This window comes from Lemur catta, chromosome 9 (assembly GCF_020740605.2).
Source record: "Lemur catta isolate mLemCat1 chromosome 9, mLemCat1.pri, whole genome shotgun sequence".
Lineage (NCBI taxonomy): Eukaryota > Metazoa > Chordata > Mammalia > Primates > Lemuridae > Lemur > Lemur catta.
In genome coordinates, this window is record NC_059136.1 from 24,423,396 (window position 1) to 24,448,656 (window position 25,261).

Genomic DNA, 25,261 nt, shown 5'->3' on the forward strand with positions numbered 1-25,261 from the left:
TGCGACACCTGGGGAGCCATATGACCACTGGCCTGTGAGACCAAAGCCCAGATGTCCTGGCCCAGGGCAGGGCGGCAGGAGCTGCAGGGCCCACCTGGCCTCCCCTGGCCCTACCTGCCCGAGGACAAGGGGACACAAAGGCCAATCAGCAAAGCTCACCTCGGCGGCCAGGGCCAGGCCAGGGGATGCCCACTGCACAGAGGAAAGCCACACCGGGAGGATGTGGGTTTTTAATTCTTTTTATTGAAGAAAAGAAAAGGAGAGAAAAAATAGATTCCCCCCTGCTTCTCCCTGGAGGGGGCTCAGTCCTGCCCCTGGGGGCTGCGTGGGTCAGAGGGCTGTGCTCTCCACCTGGGTCTGGGGGCCCAGGGCCCTGGAAGGTGTAGGGGCTGGCTGCTTCCCGAGGGGTGGGGGTATCTAAAAAACGGTGCCAGGCCGGCCGGGCCAAGCAGCAGCCGCTCGGGCGGGCATCCTGGGGACGCTGGCCCCGCTGGGCCCGTCCACTGTTCGCGGCTGCCGGCCTACCTGCCCACCGGGGCTCGGCCCGAGGAGGGCAGAGTCTGAGGCACCTTCGGCCTCTGGAGCCCTGTGACTGGCCTGGCTGCCGCCTCCTGTCCTCCATCTGGCTCTGGTCCCAGCACTGCGGGCTCTCTGCCTGGCCGCCGCTGTCCGAGCGCCCTGAGGCTGGGGCGCGGGCTGGCCCGCTGCCCACGAGCGTGTCTGTGCCCGTCCTGTGGCACGAGCGGGCAGAGCAGCATCCCTCCTCCGTGGCCCAGTGCGTGGCCGCCGCCCGCCCGCTCAGACCTCGGTCTGGAGGTCGATGATGTCCTGGCCCACCAGCGGGATCGTGGCACCCGACTTCTCCCACTCCACGCTCCGCAGCTCCATCGGGGACGGCGCCAGTGGCTCCAGCTCCTTCTTCACCCACGTGGGCGTCCCGTGGGCTTTCCGAAGGCTCTCCCAGGGCCGCTTGTTGGGCGTCTGCTGTTTTTCTGGCTGCTGGGGTCCCGGCGGTGGGTGAGCAGGACAGAACAGAGGCAGACAGGAACCAAGAGAGTGAGGAGGGACCAGAGCTGCCGGGAGGATCGCAGGGGAGGCCGGAGCAGAGGGGCAGCAGCATGAGCACATCACCCCCCAGGCGCTGCCAGGAGTGCAGCTCCCAGGACTGGGTCGGGGTCTGGGGGGCTTGTGGGGAAGGGCAGCCTGGAGGCCCCACCCCTGTTCAGCCCCCTGGCCCCGGCGTGGCAATGGGCACTGTGTGGTTTCCTGCCCTGCCACACCTGCGTGCCCTGCTCTCCTAGCATGGCCGGCACAGGCCCGTCCTCAGGAAAGGTGGAATGAATGACAGTGAGTGAATGAGTGAAGGGAGTGGGTGGGAGTGGGCAGAAGTGGGGGAAGAGGGGAGAAGGCAGCCTGACCCAAGGGCTCCCCCCACCCACCCCCTGCCCTCCAGACCTTGGTGTCCGGGCCCAGCACCTCCTTGTCCTTCTCTGCGGCATGCTGCAACTTCCGGTTCAGGTCCTGGAACATGTCCTGGTGCCTCTTCCGGGTGTGCATGATCTTCTGCAGGTGGCCGGGGTGGGGGTAGAGGGCTGGCAGTGAGTCCTGAGCCAGGAGCAGGGTACCGGCCCGTCTGTCCTGCCCACCCTGCCCCTGGCCCCTGGGGACTTAGCTCTCAGCCCTTCCACATCCTGTCTCCCCTCCCCTCTGTGCCTGCTGGAGTGGCTGGGGCTGCCTGGCTGTGGGGCTCAGAGCAGGCCTGGCCTTAAGTGTCTGGGGAGGCAACTTCAGGACCCACCTCGAAGTCCAGTTCTGCATACCGAGACTTCCGCCGCTGCGGGGAGAAGGGGCTTGTGAGCATCGGCAAAGGGCTCCCTGAAGTCTCCCAGACCACAAGTCCAGGCCTCCCCTTGCCCGAGAGTGGAGACCAGAGTCCCCCTGACCCTTCGCCTGCCTTCGGGAGACCTGGGGACGTGCGTTCGGGGTGCACGCCAGGTGCCCAGGCTCCAGTGCAGGCTTCTTTACCCAGAGACACGGGGAGCCCAGCCGAGGGCTGGGGGCACAGGGTGGGGCCCCTGGGGCTGCAGGAAAGAGGTCAGAAGCTGAGGCCCCAGGTGACAGGGACAGGTGGCAAGTGTGTCTCCCAGGCCAGTGCCCCCCTCCCCAGGCCAGTTTGAGCTTCTCCTGGGCCAGGAGACCACAGAAGCCCGAGCCCTCCTCCCCTTCCAGCTCAAAGGCACCTGCCTGCCCCTGGGCCACCCCCACATGAGGCAGCCCCCCCAGCTACACACTGGGTGTCAGGGACCAGCACCAGGACTGGGGAAGGGTCTGGCTTGGCCTGCCCAGGACATGCTCCCCAGGGCCAGGGAGACCTGGACACAGGGCCACGTGCTGAGCCCTGACAGAACTTGGGGACACAGGGTGGCATCACCAGAGGCTGAGAGCCAGGAGGTGGAAGCATGTCTTGGGGGGCCTGGGGGCTCCCCAAGCTTCCACCTCATCTCTGAGCCCCATGTCTGGAAGGTGGGGTGAGGCTCAGGGCTGCCGCAGCCTTCGGGTCATGCACACAGACTCGCTGCCCTGGCCGCCCAGTGGGCTGGACTCGCTCCCCACGCAGGTGCACACTCGGCTCGGGAGGCCCTTGAGCCCTTCTGAAATGGGGTGAGACCACCCCTTCTGGGCCTGGGGTGGGGGCCACATTACAACAGGTATGTTGAGCACATGCTGCACACAAGCTCGCCGTGCTGAGGGCCCCGCAGGGCCTGGGAGCCAGGCTGGAAGGCAGAGTGTGCGCACTGGCGCCCCGGGCCAGGCCCAGCCACCAGCTAGCCCCACGTATGCCTGTGCCCCTTCTTACTGGCAGGGGTGACCCTGGCTGCCAAGCAAAACCCACAGCGGCTCCACCTGCCCTGCTGACCGGGTCCACCCACCACCCTGCCCCTCACCTCCAGGGAGCTCACGGACAAGGTGGAGACATTCTCGTTCTTGGTCCCTGCCCCTGCGCTGGGTCCTGGGTGGGCCGCAGGCTCCCCTGCCTCCCCCAGGCTGGGGGGCGCAGGCTCCAGGGTGGGCGGTGGGGGTAGGGGCTGCTGGGGTGGCGGGGGTGGGGGTGGTGGGGGCGGTGGCGGCTGGGCGGGGGGTGGCTCGCGGGAGGGTGGGCTGCGGGCAGGCAGGCCGGCATCGGGCGCTGTGCTGAGGTGGATGAGGCGGGTCTGGGGCATCTGGTCGATGTTGATGCTGTATTTGGGCTCCTCCTTGGGCTTGGGCCGCAGTGTGGCCGTGGCCGTGGGCAGGATCACGTAGCTTGTGTCCAGAGCCTTCTCCTGGGCCCGGCTCAGCTCCGAGTCCAGCTTCTTAAAGATGTCCCCATCACCGACAAAGGAGGACTTGGACGCCTTGTCCTTCTTTAGGGTCAGTGAGTGGTTGGGGAAGTCAGGCAGGGGCCCGCCGGGGTAGCGGGGCGAGCCGTGCAGGTGCAGCTTGGACACGTTGGCCGGCAGGCTGTTGAAGTTGGTGGGCGGCCCCTTGGTGTGGGCCAGCTTCAGCTTCTCCTCCTCGGGCAGCGACGGCCGCTTCAGCGTGCCCGTGATGGTGGCTGTGCGGCAGGCCGCGATGTCCTTGTTCAGCACTGCAGGGGCCGTAGGGAGACAGCAGGGACAGGTGGAGGGGGTCAGGGCAAGGCAGGACGGTCCCCAGCAGGAGACAGACCAGTCTGGCCCCATGCTGCCCCCTCCTCCTGAGAGCTCCAGCCAAGTTCTGCTGGGTCCCGGGTTGGGGGGTGACCTCGGGCACATGTCGCCAGCTCATGCCTGAGGCTTCGGTATCTGGGGTTCCTTTGCTTTTTCAGATGAGGCTGCCACATGGGGTGCCTCTCCCGGAGCACTCCCCAAGAGAACAAATGGCTGTCACCCACACACTGCCCTCCCCAGCAGCTAAGTAAGGAACATGGCTCCCCATAGTGGCCAGAACAGCCTGTTCCCCTGGGAGAGGCCCCGGCCGGCCCCTGCCTGCTCCTGACGCCCACAGCGCTGGCACCAGGCTCTGAGTCAGCGAGGAAGGGTGAGCCCAGACTGGAGTCCAGCAGCTCCGCGGGTGGCTCTGAGGCCCAGCCGGGCTCCCTGGGGCCCTGTACCTTCTGTCACAGCTCCTCCTGTGTCGGCCACGCCTCATGGCCTGAAAGCATTTGCCGGGCTCTCAGCCTCTGCCCTGAAGGCCACCTGGTCCCAGGAGGTGACTCCCCCCTGCACCCAGCCACCTCTCTCCCCACAGCTGCACCGGGCCCAGGCTGTCCTGACCTCTGACCTGGGCTCCGGTTTGCCCTACGTCCCACCTGCCAATCAAGTCAGCTTCCACTGGCCAGCAAGGAGAGCCCACAGCTGCCACCCCCCGCCCATGGGTACCCACCCTCCACACCTCCTCCTCTCCAGGGTCCCACTCTGAAGATGCAGAGTCGGGGCCCCTCCTTGGGAAGCCTGCCCTGACCCCCGCACCCCTGCCCCATGCTGACTGGTACCTGGCCCCCTCCACCTGCCTGGTCAGCTGCCCAGGCCAACAGTCACTCATTGTCCTGGCCACGCCTTTCTCTGGTCTCCTCAGAGTTCCCAGGCCACCAACCTGGGCCCTCTTCCCCACCCCCTGGACAGCAACACTCTGTGCCACCTCAGCTCCGCCCTCTCCCCTCACCCAACCCGCACAGCCCGGCAGTGTGCCGCCACCTTCCCCGCCAAGGCTGTTCACCCCTGCCCAAGGGTCAGGGCCACCTCATCTGTCCCAGGGCCACCCCACAGCCCACCAGTGCTGGGGGCCCCCACCTTCCATATCCCCCACACTTTGCTCCCACAGGCAGAGCAGTGTCCCGCACAGTGGACGGGCACATGGACCTTCCCTGCCCACACCCAGCTGCAGACGGATATTCCTTCCAGGCCCCAGGCCCCTCGCTGGGCACCTCGGTCACCTCTACTTGCAGAGCAAGGTCTCTCCCTGGACACACTCAGCACTGCTGCATGGCCCCCACCCTGCAGCTGCGGCCACTCACCACACAGCCACCCACTGCTCACAACCCAGACGGCGCCACGGCCACCTCGCTAACAAGGAGCAAGGGCTGGGAGAGGCCAGCGCATACCCAAGCAGGCTGGGCTGGGTCACTGATGCCCCAAGTCTTGGGGTCACCTTTTGGGGAGTTTTGCCCACCCAGGCTGTCCCAAACTATCTACCAAGACCACCTCTAGGGAAGGTGATCCTCAAAGTATCGGACCACCCGAGGGAGCGTGGCCACTTGGCCCTTCCACAGCCAAGAAAGACACCACCTGCCACTGCCCGGCCATTTCCCAGCGCTGGGGAAAGAGCAGACATTGTTGCCTGGTACTTGGGGGTGTGGGGAGGAGCTTCCTCTCTTCCAGGAGGCCCAGTGCTGGCCTGGGGCTCAGTGCCAGGACCTTCCCCCCACTTCCTTCCGGCTGCCATCGAATCCCCAGTCTGAAAGCTCGACCCGCCTCTCCCCAGTGCTTGGACTAGTGATGAAGAAATGAAGGCGACACAGACATGGCTCTCGAGGAAGACCAGGCGGGAGGCAGGTGGGCAGGGGTGGGGTGGAGGAGGGCGGCCCCACGAGGAGGATGGCAGGTGGATGAAGGGGCCGTGGGTGCTGAGAGGGGGCTGTGCTCATCACCTGGGGGCCATCATGGAAAGAGAGGAGGTGCCGGGTCAGGCAGGAGAGGCCTCTAAGAGCCCCACCAGTACCTGCTGAGCACGGGTTCCAGGATAGTGTTCTGGAAGCTTCTTCTCATGCCCCATAGACCCTCCTGCAGCCTCAGGGGAGCGCGTAGGAGTGGGGGCATGGCGGCCGAAGCCACTGCACGGGGCCTGAGTCTCCAGCTCAGGCCAGGACTGCCGGGGGGAGGCGGGCGTGGATGAGATGGATGCGTGGCGTGAAGAGAAAGAAGCAAGTGGGCCGGCCCGGCCACCTGTCGCTCTCACCTGTCAGGCGCTCACCTGATCTACAGGCCAGATCCACGTCCTTCTCGAAGTCGGTCTGTAAGACAGAGACAGCAGAGTGGGGTGAGGGCCATGGGCTGCCGCCTGCAGGGTGTGTGCACGTGCGTGTGCAGGCACGCTCATGAGGTTGAGGGGTCCACACGCTCGACATGCCCACATCGGTGACTGTGCCTGAATGCTCTTGCCTGTGTGTGTGTGAGTGTATCTGTGTATGATGAGCGGGTGCATTTGTGTGCATATGTTTATGCCCGCAAGTGTCTATATACGTGAGTGCTTCTGTGTCTATGAATGTGTCTATGTGAATGTGAGAGTACTGTGTGTGCATGTGTGTGCCAGCGTGTGCATGTGTGTATATGTGTTTCTGTGTGTGCAGGGGGCACATGTGTGTGTTATCCCTCCAAGGTGTCTATGGAGCAGCTGACCCCCAGCCCCTCTGGCTCCATGTCCCCGTCCCAAGTTTCAGGAGCAGCCCTGGGGCCTGCAGTACCAGAACTATCCTGTCCTCACATCCCTCCAAGGGGCCCCACACCAGGGCCACCTGCTGCCACAGCCCTGGGAGGGAGAGGCAGGGACCAGTTCGGCCACCCCTCCGGCAGTGGCATGGTCCCTGCTACAGCACTGGCAGTGCAGGAGTGGGTGGCTCTCGGTACCCATCCACGCCTGGGCATGTCCTTCTCCAGGGGCCACAGGGCTCCAGGGGACAGGTTGGCCCTTATTCTCAAACCTGAAGATTCCTTTCCTGCAAACGCAGGAATTGGGTTGGCTGAAGATGACAAAGTCTTCCCTCTGGGGGCAGAAGTCAGGCCAGGAGAAGCGTCAGAGGAGGGGAAATTGTGTTCCAAGAGACAAAGTACCTGTTGGGGCCCGTGAGACCTGCTCCTTTCCAGATGGAGACACTGAGGCTGGGTGCTGGTAGGTACGCTTGGACATCACTTGGTGAGCCAGAGGTGGCCTCTTGTCCCCAGAGGACCTGACCCTCACCCACTGGGGCTGGATGCTGGCATCTGCTGAGGCCCTGCCTGTGACCCTCACAACGACCATGAGGCAGCTGGGCACTCGAAGACCTAGGGGCACCTCCTGCTGCCAAGGTCACTCTGCACCAGCGGGCAGCGGACTCCCAATGGCAATTTGGAGAGTTCACCCAGGTTGTGACCATGGCCTAAAAGGTGGCCTGATGGGGTGGGCGTTGGGGAGGGCTCCCTGGAGGAGGTGACCAGCCAGAGTGTGCAGGGAGCAGTGTCTGGGGTGGAAGTGTACTTGAACCAAGAGGGGTGGGAAACCACTCCAGCTGCAGGGCTGGGTCGAGACAAAGCCAGGGCAAGCAGCTGCTAGGGCCCTGGGGCCTGCAGGGCAGAGGCAGGGTGTGTGGTTACACTCTGCACGTGAGTCCCCCCAAACGCACGTGTGGAACCAAGGCAGGAGGACCCCTGTCAGTGGCAGGTCAGCCGATGGAGGTGGAAGGAGGAGTCCTGGGCACAGGGCTGTGAGGAGGAAGGTGCCGAGATGGGGGTATGGCAAGGTGGGGGTGCACGGGAGACAGCGAGGGACATTTACACACAGGAGCGCAGCGCTTGGGTCCTGGGATGCAGCCCTCACAGTGGGCCTGTGCAAGGTCCTGGGTGTGGATGGGCTTGAAGGAGGGCAGGACCACACTCACACAGCCGGGGTGCGCAGAGGGGAGCCCAGGAAGAGGTGGTGGCTGGGGCACAAGCCAGTGGACAGGCAGGAGGAGGGAGGCAGCAGGTGGAGGTGGGGTGGGAGTGGACAGGCCAGGCTGGCCCCCAGGCATAAACCAAGTGAAGCAGGTCCTTCCCTGGCCTGAGACCGAGGGTGGTGAGGTTTGGTGGGGGAGGTGTCGGGGGCAGAAGGGCAGGTGACAAACAGAGGGTGGTGTCTGGCCAGAAGGAACCACTGTTGCCAGGAGGTGGGCATGCAGTAGGCGCCAGCCTCCACCCAAACTTCTCATCAACTCAGCCTTTCCCAGTGGAAAATCCTGGACCAGCAATTTTACCTTGGCAGGCCTCAGTTTCCCCAACTGTAAACTGGGTTTGTAGTTCCTCCTAACAGGGCTGCCAGGGCCTAGCAGAGGTCTGGGCACAGGGAGCACCTGGAGGCACCTGGTGAGGGGTGCCAAGCAGGAGGGCGGTCTGCATCCCCCGCATTCCTAGTCCTACCATGAGCTGGGCATGGCCGTTCTGGAAGGAGCCCCCGGAGTCCCCATTGCCTTCCTCCTGCCGATCGACCACACGGCATTTCACAGCGTCCTGGACCTGGGGAGGGACAGCCGACAGTGTGAGTGGGCAGCCACCCCTCTCCCGCACTGAGTCACAGGGACCCCACCAGGAGCAGCATCTGTGCGGGGTGGGTGCCACGGGGAGGGCATAGGGGCCCCGCAGCAGTTGGGGGCTCCCCTCACAGGGCCACCACTTTTCTGCAGGATCATGACCCGGTGGAGAAGGGACAGAGACGCCCGCGGCAGAAGAGCCCGGCCCGCTCCCCTCGCTACACCCTTTGTAGCACAACTCAATCCCGTGGGGCTCCTGGCCGGAGTCTGCCAGTAAGGACCTGCCATCTGCCTGAGGGGGGTCCAGGGCTATCCTGAGTCACCAAAAGCCTCAACTTCCTGACTGCCCTGGGCCCGCCTTGCCCTGCGAGTGTCCGTCAGGGGAGCGAGGGCTGTGCCACGGGACGGCCAGCCTTGCTCCTTCCGTCAGCCTCGTCGCTAATTGCAACACGCCCGCCAATGACGAGAGCAGGCCCTGTGGGGGGCTACAGGGGACAGCCCAACCAAGCAGCCAGCACAGAGCTTGTCACCAGAGAGGCTCTGCCAGTTACGCAGGGGACGTTATTGGGTCAGGACACAGGAGGAAACAGCCGACTGTCCATCTCCCACGTGACAGCCGCCTGCCGGCTGCTCTAGGCAGAGCCTCTGTCTTCCCGAGCAGATGCTCCGGGGGGCTCCGGGGGCAACACTGTGCAGAGGGAACCGTGGCTCCCTGGAGGAGCAGTCCTGAGCGGGAGCCGGGAGAGGTAGAGGCGGATGTGCCGGGGGCGCCTGGCTGCCACGCACACACCCATCCATCACGGCCCCGTGGGCCCTGCTCCCTCACCTCAGCACGTGTAGCCCACCCCTCCTACCACGCAGACAGGGGCGGAAGCCCAGAGAGGGCAAGAGACTTGCCCAAAGCCACGTGGCCCGTCGGAGGCAGGGCCAGGTCTGAGGCCAGTGTCTCCTGGCCTCTGGCCCTCTGATAGCAGCTCAGTCTCATAGGCCGCCCCACCAGGCAGGCCTTCCTCCAAGCCTGTCCCTCAGGGACCTGCCCCAAGACATCCCCCGAGCACCTACTGTGCGCCCAGACACCAGCAGACTGTGATCCAGGAGAGGCAGATCAGAAGGCGCCTTCTCTGGGGATGTGAAGAAGAGCTGGGACTCCCAGAGTCTCTCCTGTCACCTCTCCAGGAACCTACCTGGCCAGCCTCAGCCCCAGAGACCCAGACTCTATTGCACAGATGAGGGACTTACCTGTCAACCTGCAGGAACGTTTCATGCCCATAGGGCTGGCTGGGCTGCTTGGCCCAGCCCCCGCCTGGCCCGTCTTCCTCACATGTTCCCCAGTAGCCTCAGAGGCTGAGGACCTGGGCAGGGCTCCCGGCCCCTCAGCACCTGGCCAGGTGGCAGGGCCCCTCCCTCTGGGGCTGGAGAAGTCTGGCCCTCAAGTCCCTGTCCCACCCACCATGGGAGGGTATGGGGTCTCTTCATCCCCAACCCCAGGTTCTTAAGTTTCCTAGCAACAAGGCTGCATATGTCCCACCACCAGGTGCTCTGCCTCCTTTCCTTGGAGCCCCTCCTCTCCACTGCTCCCTCTGCTCCTCCATCCATCCCTTCGGGAGTCCCCTGCTGGCTGTTGTAGAAATGTACAAATCTTCTCTCTGACTCCCGTCTTTGCTACTTTGTGGGAAATGGCCTCTATTCGTTCTCTTTGTCCTCCCGGATCTGTGTGCTCTTGAAAAGGCCCTTTACCATCTTCCCAGGCGGTTCCAGGGAGGAATGGGGGCCACCCACCCACTCCAGGCCTTCAGCCACGTCCTGCCTCTGATCTAGAAGCAGATGTCTTAATCCATGGATGTCACATGCATGTGTTTCCACATTTCCACCTCTGCAAGACGGGACACTTCACCCTATTCGCTGCCACCAGCCACATGGTAGTTGGGATGCAGTTTGGTGAAAACCTTCTATTGACACTTTTTTGGAAAGGTCCAGAAAATGCTAGAAGTAAGAGTCTCAGCTGCCCTGAAAGCGGTTTCTCTCTGTCCCTGGTGCCTGCATTCCTGCAGACCCCACCTGCCGCTGTCCCCCAGGCCAGCTCTGGGCAGCAGGGCGTCCTCAGGAAGAAGTCGTTACGTTAATGATTGAGCCATTTCTGGTAGCCCGGCTGTGTGCTAGACACAGGGCAGGGTCCCACTGTTGATACCCTTCATGACGTAAGTGCGCAAGTCTGCACCCTATCGGGGATCACTGAAGCCTAGAGCAGCATCGGGGGCCTGGAATCTCCCCACCGAGGGCACTGGGGAAGGGCCATCGGCCACACGGCAGCCCCGAGGACACCATGGGTGCCGGTGCCCGACACAGGCCGGGCGAGGACCCACCTCTCTGCGCAGGATGCAGTGCACCATCACGATGACGAAGCCCTCCAGCGAGTCGAACACCGCGAAGAGGATCTGGAAGAGGGCGGAGCGGCGGTCGGTGACAGCGAGCACAGCCGACATCCAGGTCAGCGCCAGCAGCGGCAGCACCACGCAGGAGCTCCACAGGGAGGCCCTGGGGACGGAGGGCGTCAGCGCTGCCCCGGCCCCGCCGCCCATGCCGGGTAAGGGGACACCCCACCCCACAGCCCCCAGTGGAGCACCCGGCCGAGCCCCGCCTCTGTGACTGGGGGCTGGGGCCAGGCCCCTTGTCCTCTCTGGGGTCCATCTCCCCCAGGGTCCCCCAACCCCTAGGCTGTGACCTGCACCCTCTCTCCTCCATAGGACTCCCCCCCCAACCTTCCCCACACCCTGCCTCCCCTCTCTCCCGAGACCCTAGGCTGGGGAGGGGCCCTCGGTCAACAATGAGGTCCCAGCACCTCCCTCAGGAGCCTGAGGGGGCCGGGCAGGGGTGGAGCTCTTAGAGAGAGACTAGGCTCCCTAGTCCAGGACAGACAGGGGAGGGAAGGGGGCTGGAGGGGCCAGGGCCTGGAGCTGCTGGCTCTGTCCAGGTCTTCAGCCAGCCCAGGCCCCAGGCAAGGGACCCAGGCCCGACTGCCGAGAAGGTGGCTGTGGACGAGGGGCATTTAGCAAGGGGGAGGGGGCCTGAGCCCCATTGCTCAGAGGCCAGGGGGCAGAGAGAAGCTGCAATGGGACAAGACAGAAGACAGATGGATGGACAAGGCCAGGCAGGGGGTCCGAGAAGACAGACAGACAGCAACAGACAAGCCGACAGGCATTTCCTCCTCTTGGCAGGCCTGCTCTGGCCACCCCTCCCACCCCCCTGCCCTCTCGCCTGGACCTGTCCCTGTGGCTGTGCCCCTCAGCACCACCCCCTCTCCAGGAGCCCCCCAGGTCCCCCTGGGAGCCATGCAGGCTTGGCCCTGCCCGTACCACCTCAGCTCCATGTGTGGCCTGAGCAGGTCTCCCCGTCCTCACAGTGGGGGGACACTGCAGTCTCAAGGAACTGTGGACAGACAGCACCACTGGGTGCTTAAGGAATGTGCCCTGTCCCCGTCCCAGGCACTTTCATGACCCTGGGGGCCACTGGCCTGGGGACCACTCAGGGGGCACCCAGGCCTTGCCCAAGGGCCGCCAGACTCACCGTCACACCAGGGGAGGGGCTGGCGTCAGCTCACCCACTCTCCCCCCAAAGGAGAAGCAGGGGGTGGGGCTGGAGGACTGAGAAGGGTGCGGGGTCAGGCACCAGGCGGCAGCTGGGGCACCAGGGCTGGGGAGAGGAGTGAGGGGGACTGGGGTCTGGTCAGGACAAGGACCCCCAAAAGCAGAGGGCTTGGCAGGGGTCTGGAAGGCAGCAGCTGCCTCCAAACTGCACACTCTGCTCCCCCCATGCCCGACTCCCCCCGCCCTGCCCCCGACCTGGCTCAACCACAGCACCACTCCCATCTACACGGGGCCCAGCCCAGGGGACACCTCGGTCCTTGTCCTTGTCTCTCTGGGCCTCTGGTGGACACAGCCAGCCATGCCTGCCTCCTGGAGTTTCCTCCTCCACCTGGCCCTAGGTCCCAGGTCCTCCCTCCCAGGCCAGAGCCTGCTTTTCTCCAGCAACACTGTCCTAAGAGAGTCGCCTGTCCCCAGCCTCAGCTGTCACCACCTACCCGTGGCTCTGACACGTGCAGGCCCAGTGCCTGAAACCACAGCCGCCGACTCTCAGTGAAACTCCTTGTCCTGCCTCAGCCAGCACCCCCCAGGTCTCAGGGGACAACTCCTCTGGCCTCCCACCCTCTGGTTAAGGTCAGAGCCAGGAGTCACCCTGAAGGCCCCCTGTCCCGCCCACCCTCCTGGGCACAGCACAGGCTCTGGTCACCTCACAGGACTCCCTTTACCCCCATACAACTGTGGGGTCTCCTGGAGGCCCCCCACCTCCCACAGGTCCTTTTTACATGGAAGCCCTGCCCAGGCACGAGACCCTGGCCCTGTTTCAGAGGCTGCTCTGCTGACCCGGCCGGTCTGCACCCCTTCCCAGGGCTGCGGTGGCAGGCACAGGCCTTGTCTGTTTGCTCCCTGCTGTGACCCTGCACCCGGTACAGCGGCTGCCACCAGGAGCCCCTGCACAGAGGTTCATATACCCAACAAAGCACTCAGTGACACTCCGAGCAGGACCCTTTCCCAGCTCTGGGGCTCCATGGTAGGGGGCTGGCTCATCTCTCTCCTCCCTCCCAAAGCAGGCATTCTGTGAACCTGCCCCGGGAGGCCTCAGTCCCACGAGACATCTTCCCGCTGCCTCCGTAGGTTACAGCACTCGCAGAGCCCAGGCCCTGCAGCTGCAGAAACACTTCTGCAGAGGCCGGGGCAAAGGACCTGGGAGGGTCCAGGGCTGCCAAGGAGCTCCCCGCTTGGAAAGTAGATGCCCCAAGGTCTGTGTGGGAGGTCACCACCTTGGACTTGCTGCCTGACCTCCTCCACTAGGAGCAGGTAGAGCCCCCAGAGCCCCCACGGTGTGACTGGCGCTGACACGAAGAAAGGGCAATGCCAACCCCAAAGAACAGCATCCTTCCCGGGGCAGGGTGGGCCAGTGTGGATCCCACGCACAAGCTGGCCCACCCTCCTCATTTGGCCCTTTAGCATGACCCACCCGGGCCAGTGCCCGCCCCGAATCTGCTCCTGCGGCAGGTCACACAGCTCCACAGCCAGTGCCCTCTCCCATGGACAAGAGAACTCTCGGGGCTGGGAAGCCCCGACGCTGGAGGCCAGCTCCCTCCAGCTGCACCCACAGTGCCCACCAGCCCCAGGGCTGCCGGGTCACACTCAGCCTTGGGCCGTGGCTGCCTCTCGATCTCCCACACACGCACACAACACTCCCATATGCACGCACACACCTCTACACGCTCAATGCTTGCACACGCGCACACACTCGCACACTCGGAGGCACCCAGTCACACTCATGCACATACACACAAACTCGGCTGTGCTCTCACACACACAGGCACATACACATGTGCACACTTATACACCTATGCCCACACCGAGTCACACCTTCACACCTGCACACACATACACTTGCACATATCAGCTGCATCACTTGCATGCACGCACATACACCCCAGTTGCAGTCACACACACACGCACGCATGCACCCAGTTGCTCTTCCTCACACACACTCTCATAGGCTATTGAACACTCACACAGCCCACACCGGGCAGAAGTTTCCCACCAGGCAGGCCCCCGGCTTTCCCCCACCCTGCCACAGAGATCTGGGAGCCTCGGGCCCAGGCACCTGCAGTCTGGACTCTGCACAGGCGAACGGGAGCAGGGGTGGCGGGAAAACACGTCTGGAACCGACACGCCGCAGCACGCAGCCCAGCCCCACACCAGCCCCTTCCCAACTGCAACCGTCTGCCATGGCCACACCCTGCCCACGGCAAGGCCTGGCCTGCTCCCTGCCTCGCGCCTGTCCCTGGTGCTGCCAGGCCCTATGGTTGCCTTGCCGGGAGGATGGAAGGGAGCCTGGGGGAGCAGAGGGGAGTAAAGGGTGGCCCAGGAAACCCAGAGTGGACGGCAGGAAAGAAAGAAATGAAAGAAAAACATAAAACAAGCAAAATGTGACTTAGAAGGGAGCAGAGCCCTGCAGGCAGGGCCGAGGCCAGGAGGCACTAACATGGCATTACTGGTGGCGTCGGAGGTGGCATCGGCAGCAGAGAGGACTCCACATTCGGCACATTTGAGGGCACGCCCAAGGGGGGGCTGGGGCAGCTGACTGCAAGTGAAATTAAAAGGCTGAAACAAAAGCAAGCCCACTGTTCTTGTGGAAACCAAGGGGTGCAAAATAAAAGAGCAAAACCAACCACACAGGAGTCCAGCCCAGAGCCCCGGCAATTCGGCCGATGGTCCTGGGGGCTCTTGTGCACCTAAGGAACCCAGGCCTGGGGCCACAGGCTGCACAGGGCCGGGCGTGCGGGGAGGGAGACAGTGCGGGTGTCCGTGCACTGTGTTCAGCTGAGGGCGAGCTCTCTGCCTCCTGTCTGCACAAAGCAGCAAGTTCCCTGGGGGAGGCTGCTGCCGCCTTCCCCTCACTCCTGTGTATCCACGAGGGAGATGACCCAGACAGAGACGTCCTGCAAGTCCTCCTGGCCCTGTGCATGTGTGTGGGTGCATGTGTGCTGGGCACCTCCCCGTCTACATGCCATGTATGGGCTGGCACCGGGGAGGGCAGGCAGTGCACAGGGCATCCATGACTGGGCTCAGCTCCAACAGCGACACGTCCCCCCAAACCTCAGTTTAGCCTGCTGTCAGATGGGAGTGTAATATCAGAACCGCCTCTACGGTTACTCCGAGAAGCAAGCAGAGACATCAGCACCGGGCGCGCTAGAGGGATTGCTGCCGCCTGTGCCGCTAGGCAGTGCTCGGTGCTCAGACCCTGGGGCAGCCACTGTCTCAGGAGCGTGTGCAGGACAGTGTGCTCAGAAGCAGGCGGGGCGAGGCCATAGGGAAGCCTGCTCCAGCCTCCACTCGCAGGCTGGAGAGGAGGCCCTAGGGCAGGGCCCAGGCCCAGGGCCCCCAAGGCCAGGCTCTCAGCCACTGTGGCCCCCAAGGAGACCCCATGCCAGCTCAGCTGCTTTCTAACCAGGGCCAGAGCTCACCACCCAAGGGAAGGTTTCCTGAAGCTCCTGTCCACTGGGGTAGGAGGAGCCAGGAAGAGAGAGTGAGACAGAGACAGAGACCGAGCAACTGAGCAGGACGGGCACAGAGGGAGGTGGGGACCCCACGCAGACACCAGCGGGGGGAGGACACAGAGAGCAGGGGAGGTGAGGCAGGGGCTCAGAGGGAGGGCAGGACATAAGGGGCTCGTCTGTCCGTGGTCAGGCCCCACGCCACGTAGCTCTCCTTCTGTGACCAGGGCCCCATCCCTGAAAGGTGGAGCAGCAGCACCGTCCCGAGTGCCCCCCTCGCCCTCACCTGGGCCCCGCTACCTGCAGGGCAGTGTGCCCCATGGGCTCAGGTGCCCCCGCAGCCCACCTGTCCCCTAAACTGTCTTCTGTGATGAAGGTCCCACTAGGACCATGAACGGCTGCACGGAAAGGGGACACCCCCTCAGGGACACACAGCAAAGCTCGCAGAGTGGGAGGGAAGCCTGGGAACCGAGCACCTGGCCTCGGGGCTTCCTAAACAATCCACTTCACTGCTCCTCAGGACCCTACAGATCCCACCCTGACAAAGGTCAGATGGAGAAACTGAGGCACAGAGTGAGACCGGGGCGGGCTGTGAGCCTGAGCAGGCATCTGAACTCCGTGCCTCAGTTTCCCTCCTGGCTGCAGGGTCCCCGGCCCTGAAGTCTCAGACTGGGCGATGGAGCATCCTCCATCACCAGGGGGCTTGGGGCGGGCCGGATCTGGGTCTTCTCGACTCCAGGCAGGCGAGGAGCTTGGGCCCGGGGCCTACCCTGCCCGCTCCTTCAGCTTCTTGTCCGTGATGCCGTCTTTGGACACGAGCTTGTTGAACACCAGGATCCCGATCACCATGTTCACCTGCCGGGCAGAGACGTGGGGTGTGGGGGCCGGGGGACCACCCACGTGTGCACGGGCTGACTGCAGACACAGAGACGGCGGCCCCCGTCCCACCAAGGGTCATCTCCAGCGCCTCCACCATGCAGACCCACCAGGCGAGGACCCTCAGGTGACCTCCAGCCCAGCTGCCTCTCCATGCACCACCCCACACCATCAGCACCTCTGCTCTGCCCCTCACGTCCCTCCAATGCCAGGGAGCTCAGCAACCCCCAGGGCTGAAGACGCCCTCCCCAGCCGGTACCTGTTTCGGGGATGCCCTGCATGCTGGCCTGGCCGGGGTGCACTCCTCCCACACTCTGCTCTGTGCAAGACACCCCTCCCTCCGACGGCTTCCTCACCTCTCCTGACACTCCCATGGCACCAACTGCCGCCTGCCCAGCTGGGCACCTGCACCTGGAAGGTTCTCCTTGCTGTCCAAGGTAAGTCTCTTGTGCTGCTGCCCAAGCTCCCACCAAGATAAGAACTGTTCCCAGAGCACCCCTGTGAGCAGCCTCCACAGCTCTGGGACCCTGGGGTCTCCCCTCTCTTCTGGCCTTCTCTGCTGGGATGGGGGCAGAGTGCCTGCTCATACCCCACTCCACCCCAATCCCATTGCCAGAGGGTCCCTAAAGGCCCTCCCTTCAGGCTCCCACTCCACAGAAAGAAGCAGCTGGCACCCCAAGGTGCAAGGACAGACCCCCTCGGGCCCATGTTCCTGCAGCAGGAGTGTGGGGGACCCTGGGACTTGGTGGGCCCCTGGACCAAGTACCCCACACCCTGCAGCCCTATAGCTGCCTGAGCTCGTGAGTCCGCACGCAGGGCCCTGAAGGGAAAGTTTCCAGACTCGGTCGGACACCAAAGGCTCATCTGGCCTGACAGGTGGCATCTTTCCTGGGCAGCCTGGTTTTCTACGTGGCCGGGCTGGGACGGGCACCCTGCCTGTAGCAGGCCCTGTTTGGGCCCAAGTCCAGGGCCTGGGCTGCACCGTGGATCAGCGTCAGCCCCTGCCCTCCTGATGCGCCCTGGGAGGGGACATGTGGGGCTGGGGGCTCCTGCCTCACGTCCTCCTTCCCCAGTCCCCAGGTGCTGAGGCCAGCCCCTGGAGGCACTGACAGGCCTCCCAGACTTCCCCACCTCTGCCTGGGTGGCCTTTAAAGAATGCCAGCGGCCAGGGTGCTAGGTAGGGGCCAGGGCCTCCCAGGGATGAAGCCCCAGGCTCCTCCAACCTGTCTCCTGCATGGTCAGCCCCCACCCCTGTTCCTCTGCCCCATCCAGCCGGTGCCCCGCCCTGCACTAGGAGGTGGTGCAGCCCTGTGGAGAGAGCGCGTAGCAGCAGGAATGGACATGGACATGGACACCCTCTCCAGGGGGCAGCAGGGGAAGGGCAGGTGAGGGTGGCTCTAGAACCCTGATGCTCCACCAAGGGGCACAGGCTGGCCCAGCCAGTCTCATGGCTGGACGCAGTGGAGGCCAGCAAAATCAGGCAGGTCCCCCAAGGTCCTCTGTGACCCGGGGACAATAACCCTGCGTGTGTGTACCTGCCACAGCCTTGCACTCCTCATCACACAAACGTGGGGAACCGGTGGGAAGGAAAGTTCAAGGCTCAAGAAGGAAAGGTCCTCACTGCCAGGCAGTGGGCAGCGCGGCTCAGCAGTGGGCACTTACGGTCCCGCCTGCACGCTCCCCGTGGCTTCCGTCACCCATCCATCCATGTGTCCCCACCCCTCTCCTGCCACCCACTCACCAGACCTGCGCAGATCTCCTGGCAGGTGGCAGTCAGTGCCCAATAATCAGGTGAGCTGATGCTCACAAGTATGAAAGGTGCTACCCCAGCCCGGCCCCTGTGCTCCAAACACCCTGAGGGCAGGTCGGAGAGGGGCTGTGGGTGCCACCCACCCCTTGGCAATCAGGGCGACCCTGAAGGGGCAGAAGGTCCACCCCAAGCCCCGGCTCAGGAGCAGGTGAGAGCACCAAGGCTCTGGGAGGCGAGGGGCCAGGCTGGGACAGTGGGACAGTGGGGAGGGGGTCCGAGTGGGTCAGTACCAGCACGACGGCGGCCGCCGGTCCCACGAAGGCATAGAGCAGTCCCCCCTCCAGGGAGAGCCAGCAGCTGGGGAGAGACAGGCCATCAGTGCCACCCCCACACAGAGAGGACACTGCCAGCAGCAGGGGGGACAGGTTGTCAGTGCCACCCCCACACAGAGAGGACACTGCCACCCCCAGAGAGGGCACTGCCAGCAGCTGGGGGGAGACAGGCTGTCAGTGCCACCCCCACACAGAGAGGACACTGCCACCCCCAGAGAGGGCACTGCCAGCAGCTGGGGGGAGACAGGCTGTCAGTGCCACCCCCACACAGAGAGGACACCGCCAGCTTCTCAGGAGGGAAGGAGATCAGCTGGGAAGCAGTGAAAAAAGCCAACACTTATTAAGCACCTCCTGTGTGCAGGGCAGTTCACACACATTCTTTAGCTTTAGAACCCTAGGGAGCCCCCAGGCAGCCATCGTCATCCCATCTTACAGATGGGGACACGCCCAGAGCAGAGTATGCACCTACTTAGAGCCACACAGCAGGAGGACCGGGCTGGCAAGACAAAGGTGGCTGGACACTCCCTCCTTCCCCAGGCTTCTTCCTGGGGCCCTGGGCACACCCTCCTTCCTGACATGATGTCGCTGTTGCGCTGCCTCCCCAGCCCACTCACCTCGGGCCTGTGGTCTCAGCAGCTGGCCCTGTGCTCACACATCTGGGCTGGCCCCTCCCCACACCCAGGCATCAGCCCCACGCTCCTCACTTCTCTGGACCCCGCCCACGGTGCCCACAGGGACCCCAAACCCAGTGAGGGCAACTTAGCTTTCCCTCTGCCCTGAGCAGTCTGCCCTATGTTGTCTGTCAAACAAACTCCTCTTCTCGCTTCAATGTCCCCGTCCCTTCCTGATTAACCCCTTCCTCCAGCAGGTGGGATGTCCCCTCCTCTCATCTCTGGGGACGGTGCTCAGATTCCCCTCCTGGTGCCCACCCCCTGGGTCCTCATCCCTGCCCAATCCCCAGCACTTCCCGGAGAGGCACTCCAGGGCCCTGCTGCATGCTGTCCCCCCGCGGCCTCACTCAGCCGGCACAGTCACCTCCTCCTGACTCTCACTCCCCACCGTTCCCTCCCCACAGCCGCAGCCCCTCCTGGCTTCAGTTTCCTGCTGCCCTCACTGGGTCCTCCTGTCCCATCCTGCACCCCAGATCCTCTCTCCCCACCTCTGGAACCCACACTGCCTCTAGGATGACCCTGAGCCTCCTGGCTTGGCATGTAAGGCCCCCAGGGCCTGGCCTCAGTGACTCCATCTGGGAAACGGGCCCGCTGTGGGGCGGCACCCACTGTGCCTGCAGCTCTCACCCTCATGCAGGCCTCCCCCTCACCAGCACTGTGCACGGGCGGGCTCCCCACTGAGCAGACGGGGCAACTGAGGCTCATATGGGTAAGGGGCCTGCCCAAGGCCACCTAACTAGGAGGTGGGAGGCTCTGACGGCCCCAGCCCCACTGCTCTCAATCCCACTGCCCACCGCGCTGCCAGGGAGGAGCTGGCTGGCCGGAAGGAAGAGCTCAGCCTCCAGCCCCCAGGGCCCCACCCTCTCGAGCCTCTGGGAGCTGGTGCCTGGCCAGCCCTCACCCCCCAGGTGGCGGAAAGCTCTGGGAGGCCATGTGGGCACCCACCACACCCCACTGTCCCGACTCACTAGTTCATGGTGCTGTACCCTTTGGCCTTGGTGAATCCCACGGAAATGGCCACGACCAGCGCAGGGAGCCCTGGAGAAGGACCAGAAGAAAGGGTGTTGGGCCCCACCCAAGCCCCAACACCCCCCACCTCTGCCCAGCCCTGCCTGTGGAGGGCAGGGGGCCAGGGAGGTGCCGCTAAAGCCCCCGAACAGAGGGTGAGGCTGAGTGCGAGAGGACAGGAAGTGGACAGACTGAGGACCGCAGAGCTAGGCGCGGGGCCGCCAGACGAGCAGGGAACACAAGGGATGCCACCACGTTTGAACTTCAGATAAACAAGGAATCATTTCTTAGTATAAGTAGGTCCCAAATAATGCACAGGACACTTTTATACAAAGAAATTATTTGTTACCTGATAGTCAAATTGGACGGGGCGCCCTGTGTTGTACCCGGTGACCCTGCAGAGGGCCCAGAGGGAGGACCCCACCCAGGTAGCAACGGAGGGCCGGGGTGGCCAGGGGCACGAGGGGGGCTGCAAGGGGCAGGAACGAGCAGCAGGGCCAGGGGAAGGACGGCCTGGAGGCTCCAGAGGGAGGCCCCCGTCCGCCCACCGCTCACCCCAGCCCAGGCAGAGGAAGCGCTTGCGGATGAGGCGTTTCCGGAGGCGGCCCGTCACGGCCATGTAGGACTGCCAGGCCTCGGTGAGCACCCAGCAGAAGGAGGACAGGAAGAAGAAGTGCAGGAAGGCGGCCACCAGGGTGCACACCACCTGGGCGGGCAGGTGGGCGAGAGGACACTGGGCAGGCGCTCCGTGGCCCCACGCCTGCCCTTCCACCCTGAGGGAGCCGCAGCGCCCGGCACCCTCGAGGGGACCAGCCAGATGCCCAGGCAGGAAAAAACCTACCCTGAGGGGCTGCTGAACATCTAAGCCCCCTGCCTGGGTGCTTGCGTGACCCCATCCACAAACTGCCAGGGACAGACACCGACCCTCACTGCCTTCCTCAGCCCTCACTCACAGACACATCACTCTAAAGCCCCAGCTAAGACCATTCATTCAAGATGTGGGGACCCCAAGGCCCAGAGAGGGCATGTCACACCACAAGAACACACAGCAAGGCCCAGACAAGCTCATGGTGGCCATGAGCATCTGCCACAGCACTCAGCAGGGTCTGGGAGGCCAGGCCTTCCCTCTGTCTCGCTGCAATCCCTCTTGCTGTATTTTGTCTCCTGCATCGTTAGAGTGGCCCCTTGAGGAAGCAGAGGTCCCCACCTGAATGCTGGGCCTGCTGTGTTTAGCTGGAAAGGCTGTGGAGGCCACAGGGTGGGGACCGGGGGTGGGCGTACCTGGGGAGGGTAGGCTGAAGGGCCCCACCATGAGCTGCCAGGCTTGGGGCTGGCCAGGGTGGTGGCAGGAGTGGGGAGAAAGGATTTAAGTCAGAGCTTGTCAGCCCTGGTGACACTCCCCCAGCCCTGACACTCAAACTGAGGCTGAAAGGGCACAGGCTGATTCCACCCCAGTAGCTGGGTAGGGACCTGAACTGATCTCAAAGGGCCAGTCCAGCTGAGACTTTGGGACACAAACTGCCCTTCCTGGCCAGCTGACCAGCTCCCTCTGGGAGAGCGAGTGACTCCACGTGACTCAGGCAGCTCTTCCTGCTCCCACCCCTGCCTGCCTGAGCTCCCAGGGATCCCATGGTCCAGGCCCCTGCTGGGCCCACCCTCACTCCACCCGAGGACACTGGCATGTGCGTGGCAGGGAGGAAGCCGCCTACCTTGTTGCGGGTCTGGGTCTGCCCAATGAGGATGAGGGCGTTGGAGGAGATGATGGACAGGCAGAAGTTGATGAGGATGACAGACCGCTCTGAGCGGATGTACCTGAGGGAGAGGGCAGGGGGCCAAGATCAGTACCTAACAGGGCCTCATCTTCACAAGGACTGCGATCCTGTGGCCCACACCAAGACCATGGCCCCATTTCCTCCCTACAGTCACCACCACCGCCCCCACCATCATCACCACCATTATCATCAACACCAGCACCATCACCATCACTACCACCACCACCACCATCACCACCACCACCACCATCACCACCACCATTACCATCAACACCACCACCACCACCATCACCACGATTACCATCACCACGACCATCACCATCAACACCAGCACCACCACCATCACTACCACCACCACTACCACCATTACCATCACCTCCACCACCATCACCACCACCACCACCATCACCACCGCCACCACCATCCCCACCATCACTACATTACCACCACCATTATCATCACTACCACCATCACCACTACCACTACCATTACTACCACCATCACCATCACCACCACCATCACCACCACCACCAGCAAATCACAACCATCACTACCACTACCCCCATCACCACAACCACCACCATCACCACAACCACCCCTAACCCTTGGGGAGTGAGCTGCACCCAGGTAGAGCACAGAGGGTACAGGGCTGAGCTTCAGGAACTATTACATGGCCCTGATGTGCTGCATAACTTTGGACAGGTCATGTCCTCTCTCTGGGTTCCCATGTCCTCATGGGACCATCAGAACTATCCCTGCCTGCAGCTCACTGGGGTGGAGTGATGGCCAGTAGGGCTCAGCAAAGCAGACACTTTGAAAACCGTAGGCATAAAACCTCCGCACATCAGAACTAGAGTTCGGAGCCCCTCACCCCCACAGCCCTAATCCCCAGAAGTTTGGGGAAACTGAGGCCCTAGGGGGATGGGCTGGCCCAGGGAGAGGAGACAGCCACGTTCCCCTGCGCAGCCCAGTGGGGGAGCACTGGATGCTCTGTCCTCAGGGAGGACAGTTGAGGACACCTGCTGTTAGCCACTATGGGTCACCAGGAAAGTTCAGGCCACCCCTCCCCAGCTGGTCACATCGACCTCTTGTTGCCCGAACTTGGACAGCAGCCAGGCGTCAGTTCCGATTATCGGCTGACATCGGCACTGCCCGAGGAGCCAGAGCAGCCAAGCGCAGCAGCCACACATCCTCTGGACACACAGAGTCCCAACTAGGTCTTGCCCAGGCAGTGACCTTGAGGTCACACTCCCTGTTCCAAACTTCTACTCAACAGGGCTGGAAGCAGGAGAGGGGACAGGACCTGCCCGGCTGGCACAGGCCTGCAGTCACACTCACGCCTGGGCCTGGGTGCTCACACGGGAGCCTGTACACCCAGGCTTGTTACTGGGTCAAATATGAGTTCTCACTGCACGTCTATCCACACCTCCCCGGGCTCCAGTGGAACCCCGAAAACCCACAGGCTGGCACTCAGGACAGACAGCACCTGCAGTGGGAACGGGGCTGAGTCCCTGCACCCCTGGGAGGAGCTACTGGAACTGGGGAGCCAGCAAGGGCCCTCGACCGTGCGGCCTGGTCCTGGGCCCTAAGGAAGGCTGTGGCCTCGCGGGTGCAGGCATGAGGACAGACAGGGAAGGTGCAGGCGTGAGGACGGACAGACAGGAAAGTCAGGCGGCATGGGCGTGTGCCCGGCAGGGGGTGCGCTGCTCAGGGCTGGCATCTGCCAGGGAATGTGCTCAGGGGACAGTACAAACTGGGATCCTGCTTCTGTGTCGCACAGTGTGGGCACAGCTCGAGTGGTGGCAGCAGCTGTCAGGACCCTGGACCAGGGTGGGGGACGATGGAAGTGGTCACTGTGGGGCTAGTGTCAGTGGCAGAGGTGGAGGCGGGGTGCCGCCTTACTGGTGGCAGTGGCTGGGAAGACAAGAAGGGAGGGAGGGAACGGAGCTTGGGCCTGAGGGCTCCCCGGGTGGCACCCACCTCCACACAGACACGTAGATGATGACCAGCATGAGCAGGGTGAGTGAGGACACGCCGCAGCCCACGATGAGCGTCACGGATGGCAGGGTTGCCTTCTCCATGTTCTGCAGGTTCCGGGGAGACAGCAGGGAGTGAGGTGCGGTGGCCTGGGAGACCCAGGGCTCCTCTCTGGGGTGGAACCTCCTCTCTGCCGCCCCGCCCCTCGGCCAGCCCCAGCCTCCTACAGAGGATGATTCCAGAACACACCAAGGCCCCCCCACGGAACTTCTTTTCTGGGCTGTTCCCTTCTGTTCTGGGAGCTCTTGTCCTTTGCCGAGGGCAGGGCCCTCACCCTACACTGGTGCAATCACAGTCATGTGCCCAACGACCAGCCCTTTGTCTCCATCACAGCAAGGACTCCCCATTTAAAGAACAACCCCCCACATCTCAGTGGGTCAGAGAGGCGCCAGGCCCAGCCCTGCCTCAGGAACGTCCCCCGCAACCTGAGACAGCCCCCCAGAGTCCACAGCCTCTGCTGTGCATCCACCTGTGCCTGAGACTCCACTCCCACCTGCCCCCCACAGCCCCACATGTCACCCCAACACCCCTGTACCAAAGTCCTACCTCGCCCCTCCCATGCCTCTGCTGGGGCAGGGGCTGCGCATCTCACTGCCCCCCACAGCCCTGGGGGCCCAGCCTCCGAGCCTGCCTCTCCAGATCCCCAGAGCGTTTTATGAAATGCCACCAGAGCCACCTCTCTCCCCTGCTCAGACCCTCCATGACTCCCTGCCCTGGGCTTTGCCCGCATGTCCCACCTGGCTCTACAAAGGCCCCGGGCTGGCCCTGCCCACCTGCCAGCTCCAACTCACCTGACAAGACCACCCGGGCCCCACCTCAGCGCTCTGCACCAGCAGTTCCCCACCTGGAATACATGTCCCCATCTTCCCGTGGCTGTGCCTCTGGCCACTCCCATCCCAGCTCTTCCCCTCCTCAGAGGGCCCTGGGCCGGCACAGATTCCACTGCTCCCTCCCACAAGCCCAGCGCAGCCTGAGCACGCCAGGCTGGCCCACCTTCTGCATGGACACGTCCACCTGCGTGCCTGCCCCGCCCGTGGTCCGAGTCGTGAGCCTCGCTGCGTCCCCAGGCCTAGGGCACACCGGCCAGTGGGCGGACAGAAGGAAGGCCTGGCCAAGTGCAGAGCTCAGAGACAGCTCGAGGGATTAAAGAGAAACAGCTCTGCAACTCTCTCCTGGCCTGCGGCCCTGCAGCTTTGCAGTGAGGAGGTGAGACCAGCGGGAAGACAGGGCCTGGGGGAGCAGGGTTTCCTAGGGGCTCTCCCACCCCACCCCGGGTCTGCTGCCTACAGAGCAGCTCTCAGACCCCGCTGACCCTGGCATGCTGTGGAGGTGACGCTCTCCCACCCCATGAGCTCTTAAAGCCTGGCAACCTTTCCCTCCTTGGGGCCCCAAACCCCTGAGCCCCAGGGCCTGCCCCAGCCCACCCAGTAGGGCCCACCCTCTCCCT

The 25,261-nt window shown here is 63.8% G+C and overlaps 1 protein-coding gene across 1 annotated transcript in view; it reads right to left on the reverse strand.

Moving 5' to 3' along the window:
• Nucleotides 1-223: 223 nt before the first annotated feature.
• Nucleotides 224-25,261, reverse strand: part of ADGRB1 (adhesion G protein-coupled receptor B1) — an 84,159-nt gene continuing 59,121 nt past the window's right edge. The window contains exons 19-31 of the mRNA XM_045561042.1: nucleotides 23,758-23,861; nucleotides 21,715-21,817; nucleotides 20,561-20,711; nucleotides 19,966-20,035; nucleotides 18,285-18,351; nucleotides 16,138-16,223; nucleotides 10,642-10,813; nucleotides 8,169-8,264; nucleotides 5,992-6,031; nucleotides 2,946-3,628; nucleotides 1,799-1,834; nucleotides 1,456-1,563; nucleotides 224-996 (exon numbers count right to left, since the gene is read on the reverse strand). Of these exons, the coding sequence (XP_045416998.1) occupies nucleotides 799-996; nucleotides 1,456-1,563; nucleotides 1,799-1,834; nucleotides 2,946-3,628; nucleotides 5,992-6,031; nucleotides 8,169-8,264; nucleotides 10,642-10,813; nucleotides 16,138-16,223; nucleotides 18,285-18,351; nucleotides 19,966-20,035; nucleotides 20,561-20,711; nucleotides 21,715-21,817; nucleotides 23,758-23,861 (1,914 nt within the window). The 3' untranslated portion in view covers nucleotides 224-798. The remainder of the gene's footprint in view (nucleotides 997-1,455; nucleotides 1,564-1,798; nucleotides 1,835-2,945; nucleotides 3,629-5,991; nucleotides 6,032-8,168; nucleotides 8,265-10,641; nucleotides 10,814-16,137; nucleotides 16,224-18,284; nucleotides 18,352-19,965; nucleotides 20,036-20,560; nucleotides 20,712-21,714; nucleotides 21,818-23,757; nucleotides 23,862-25,261) is intronic.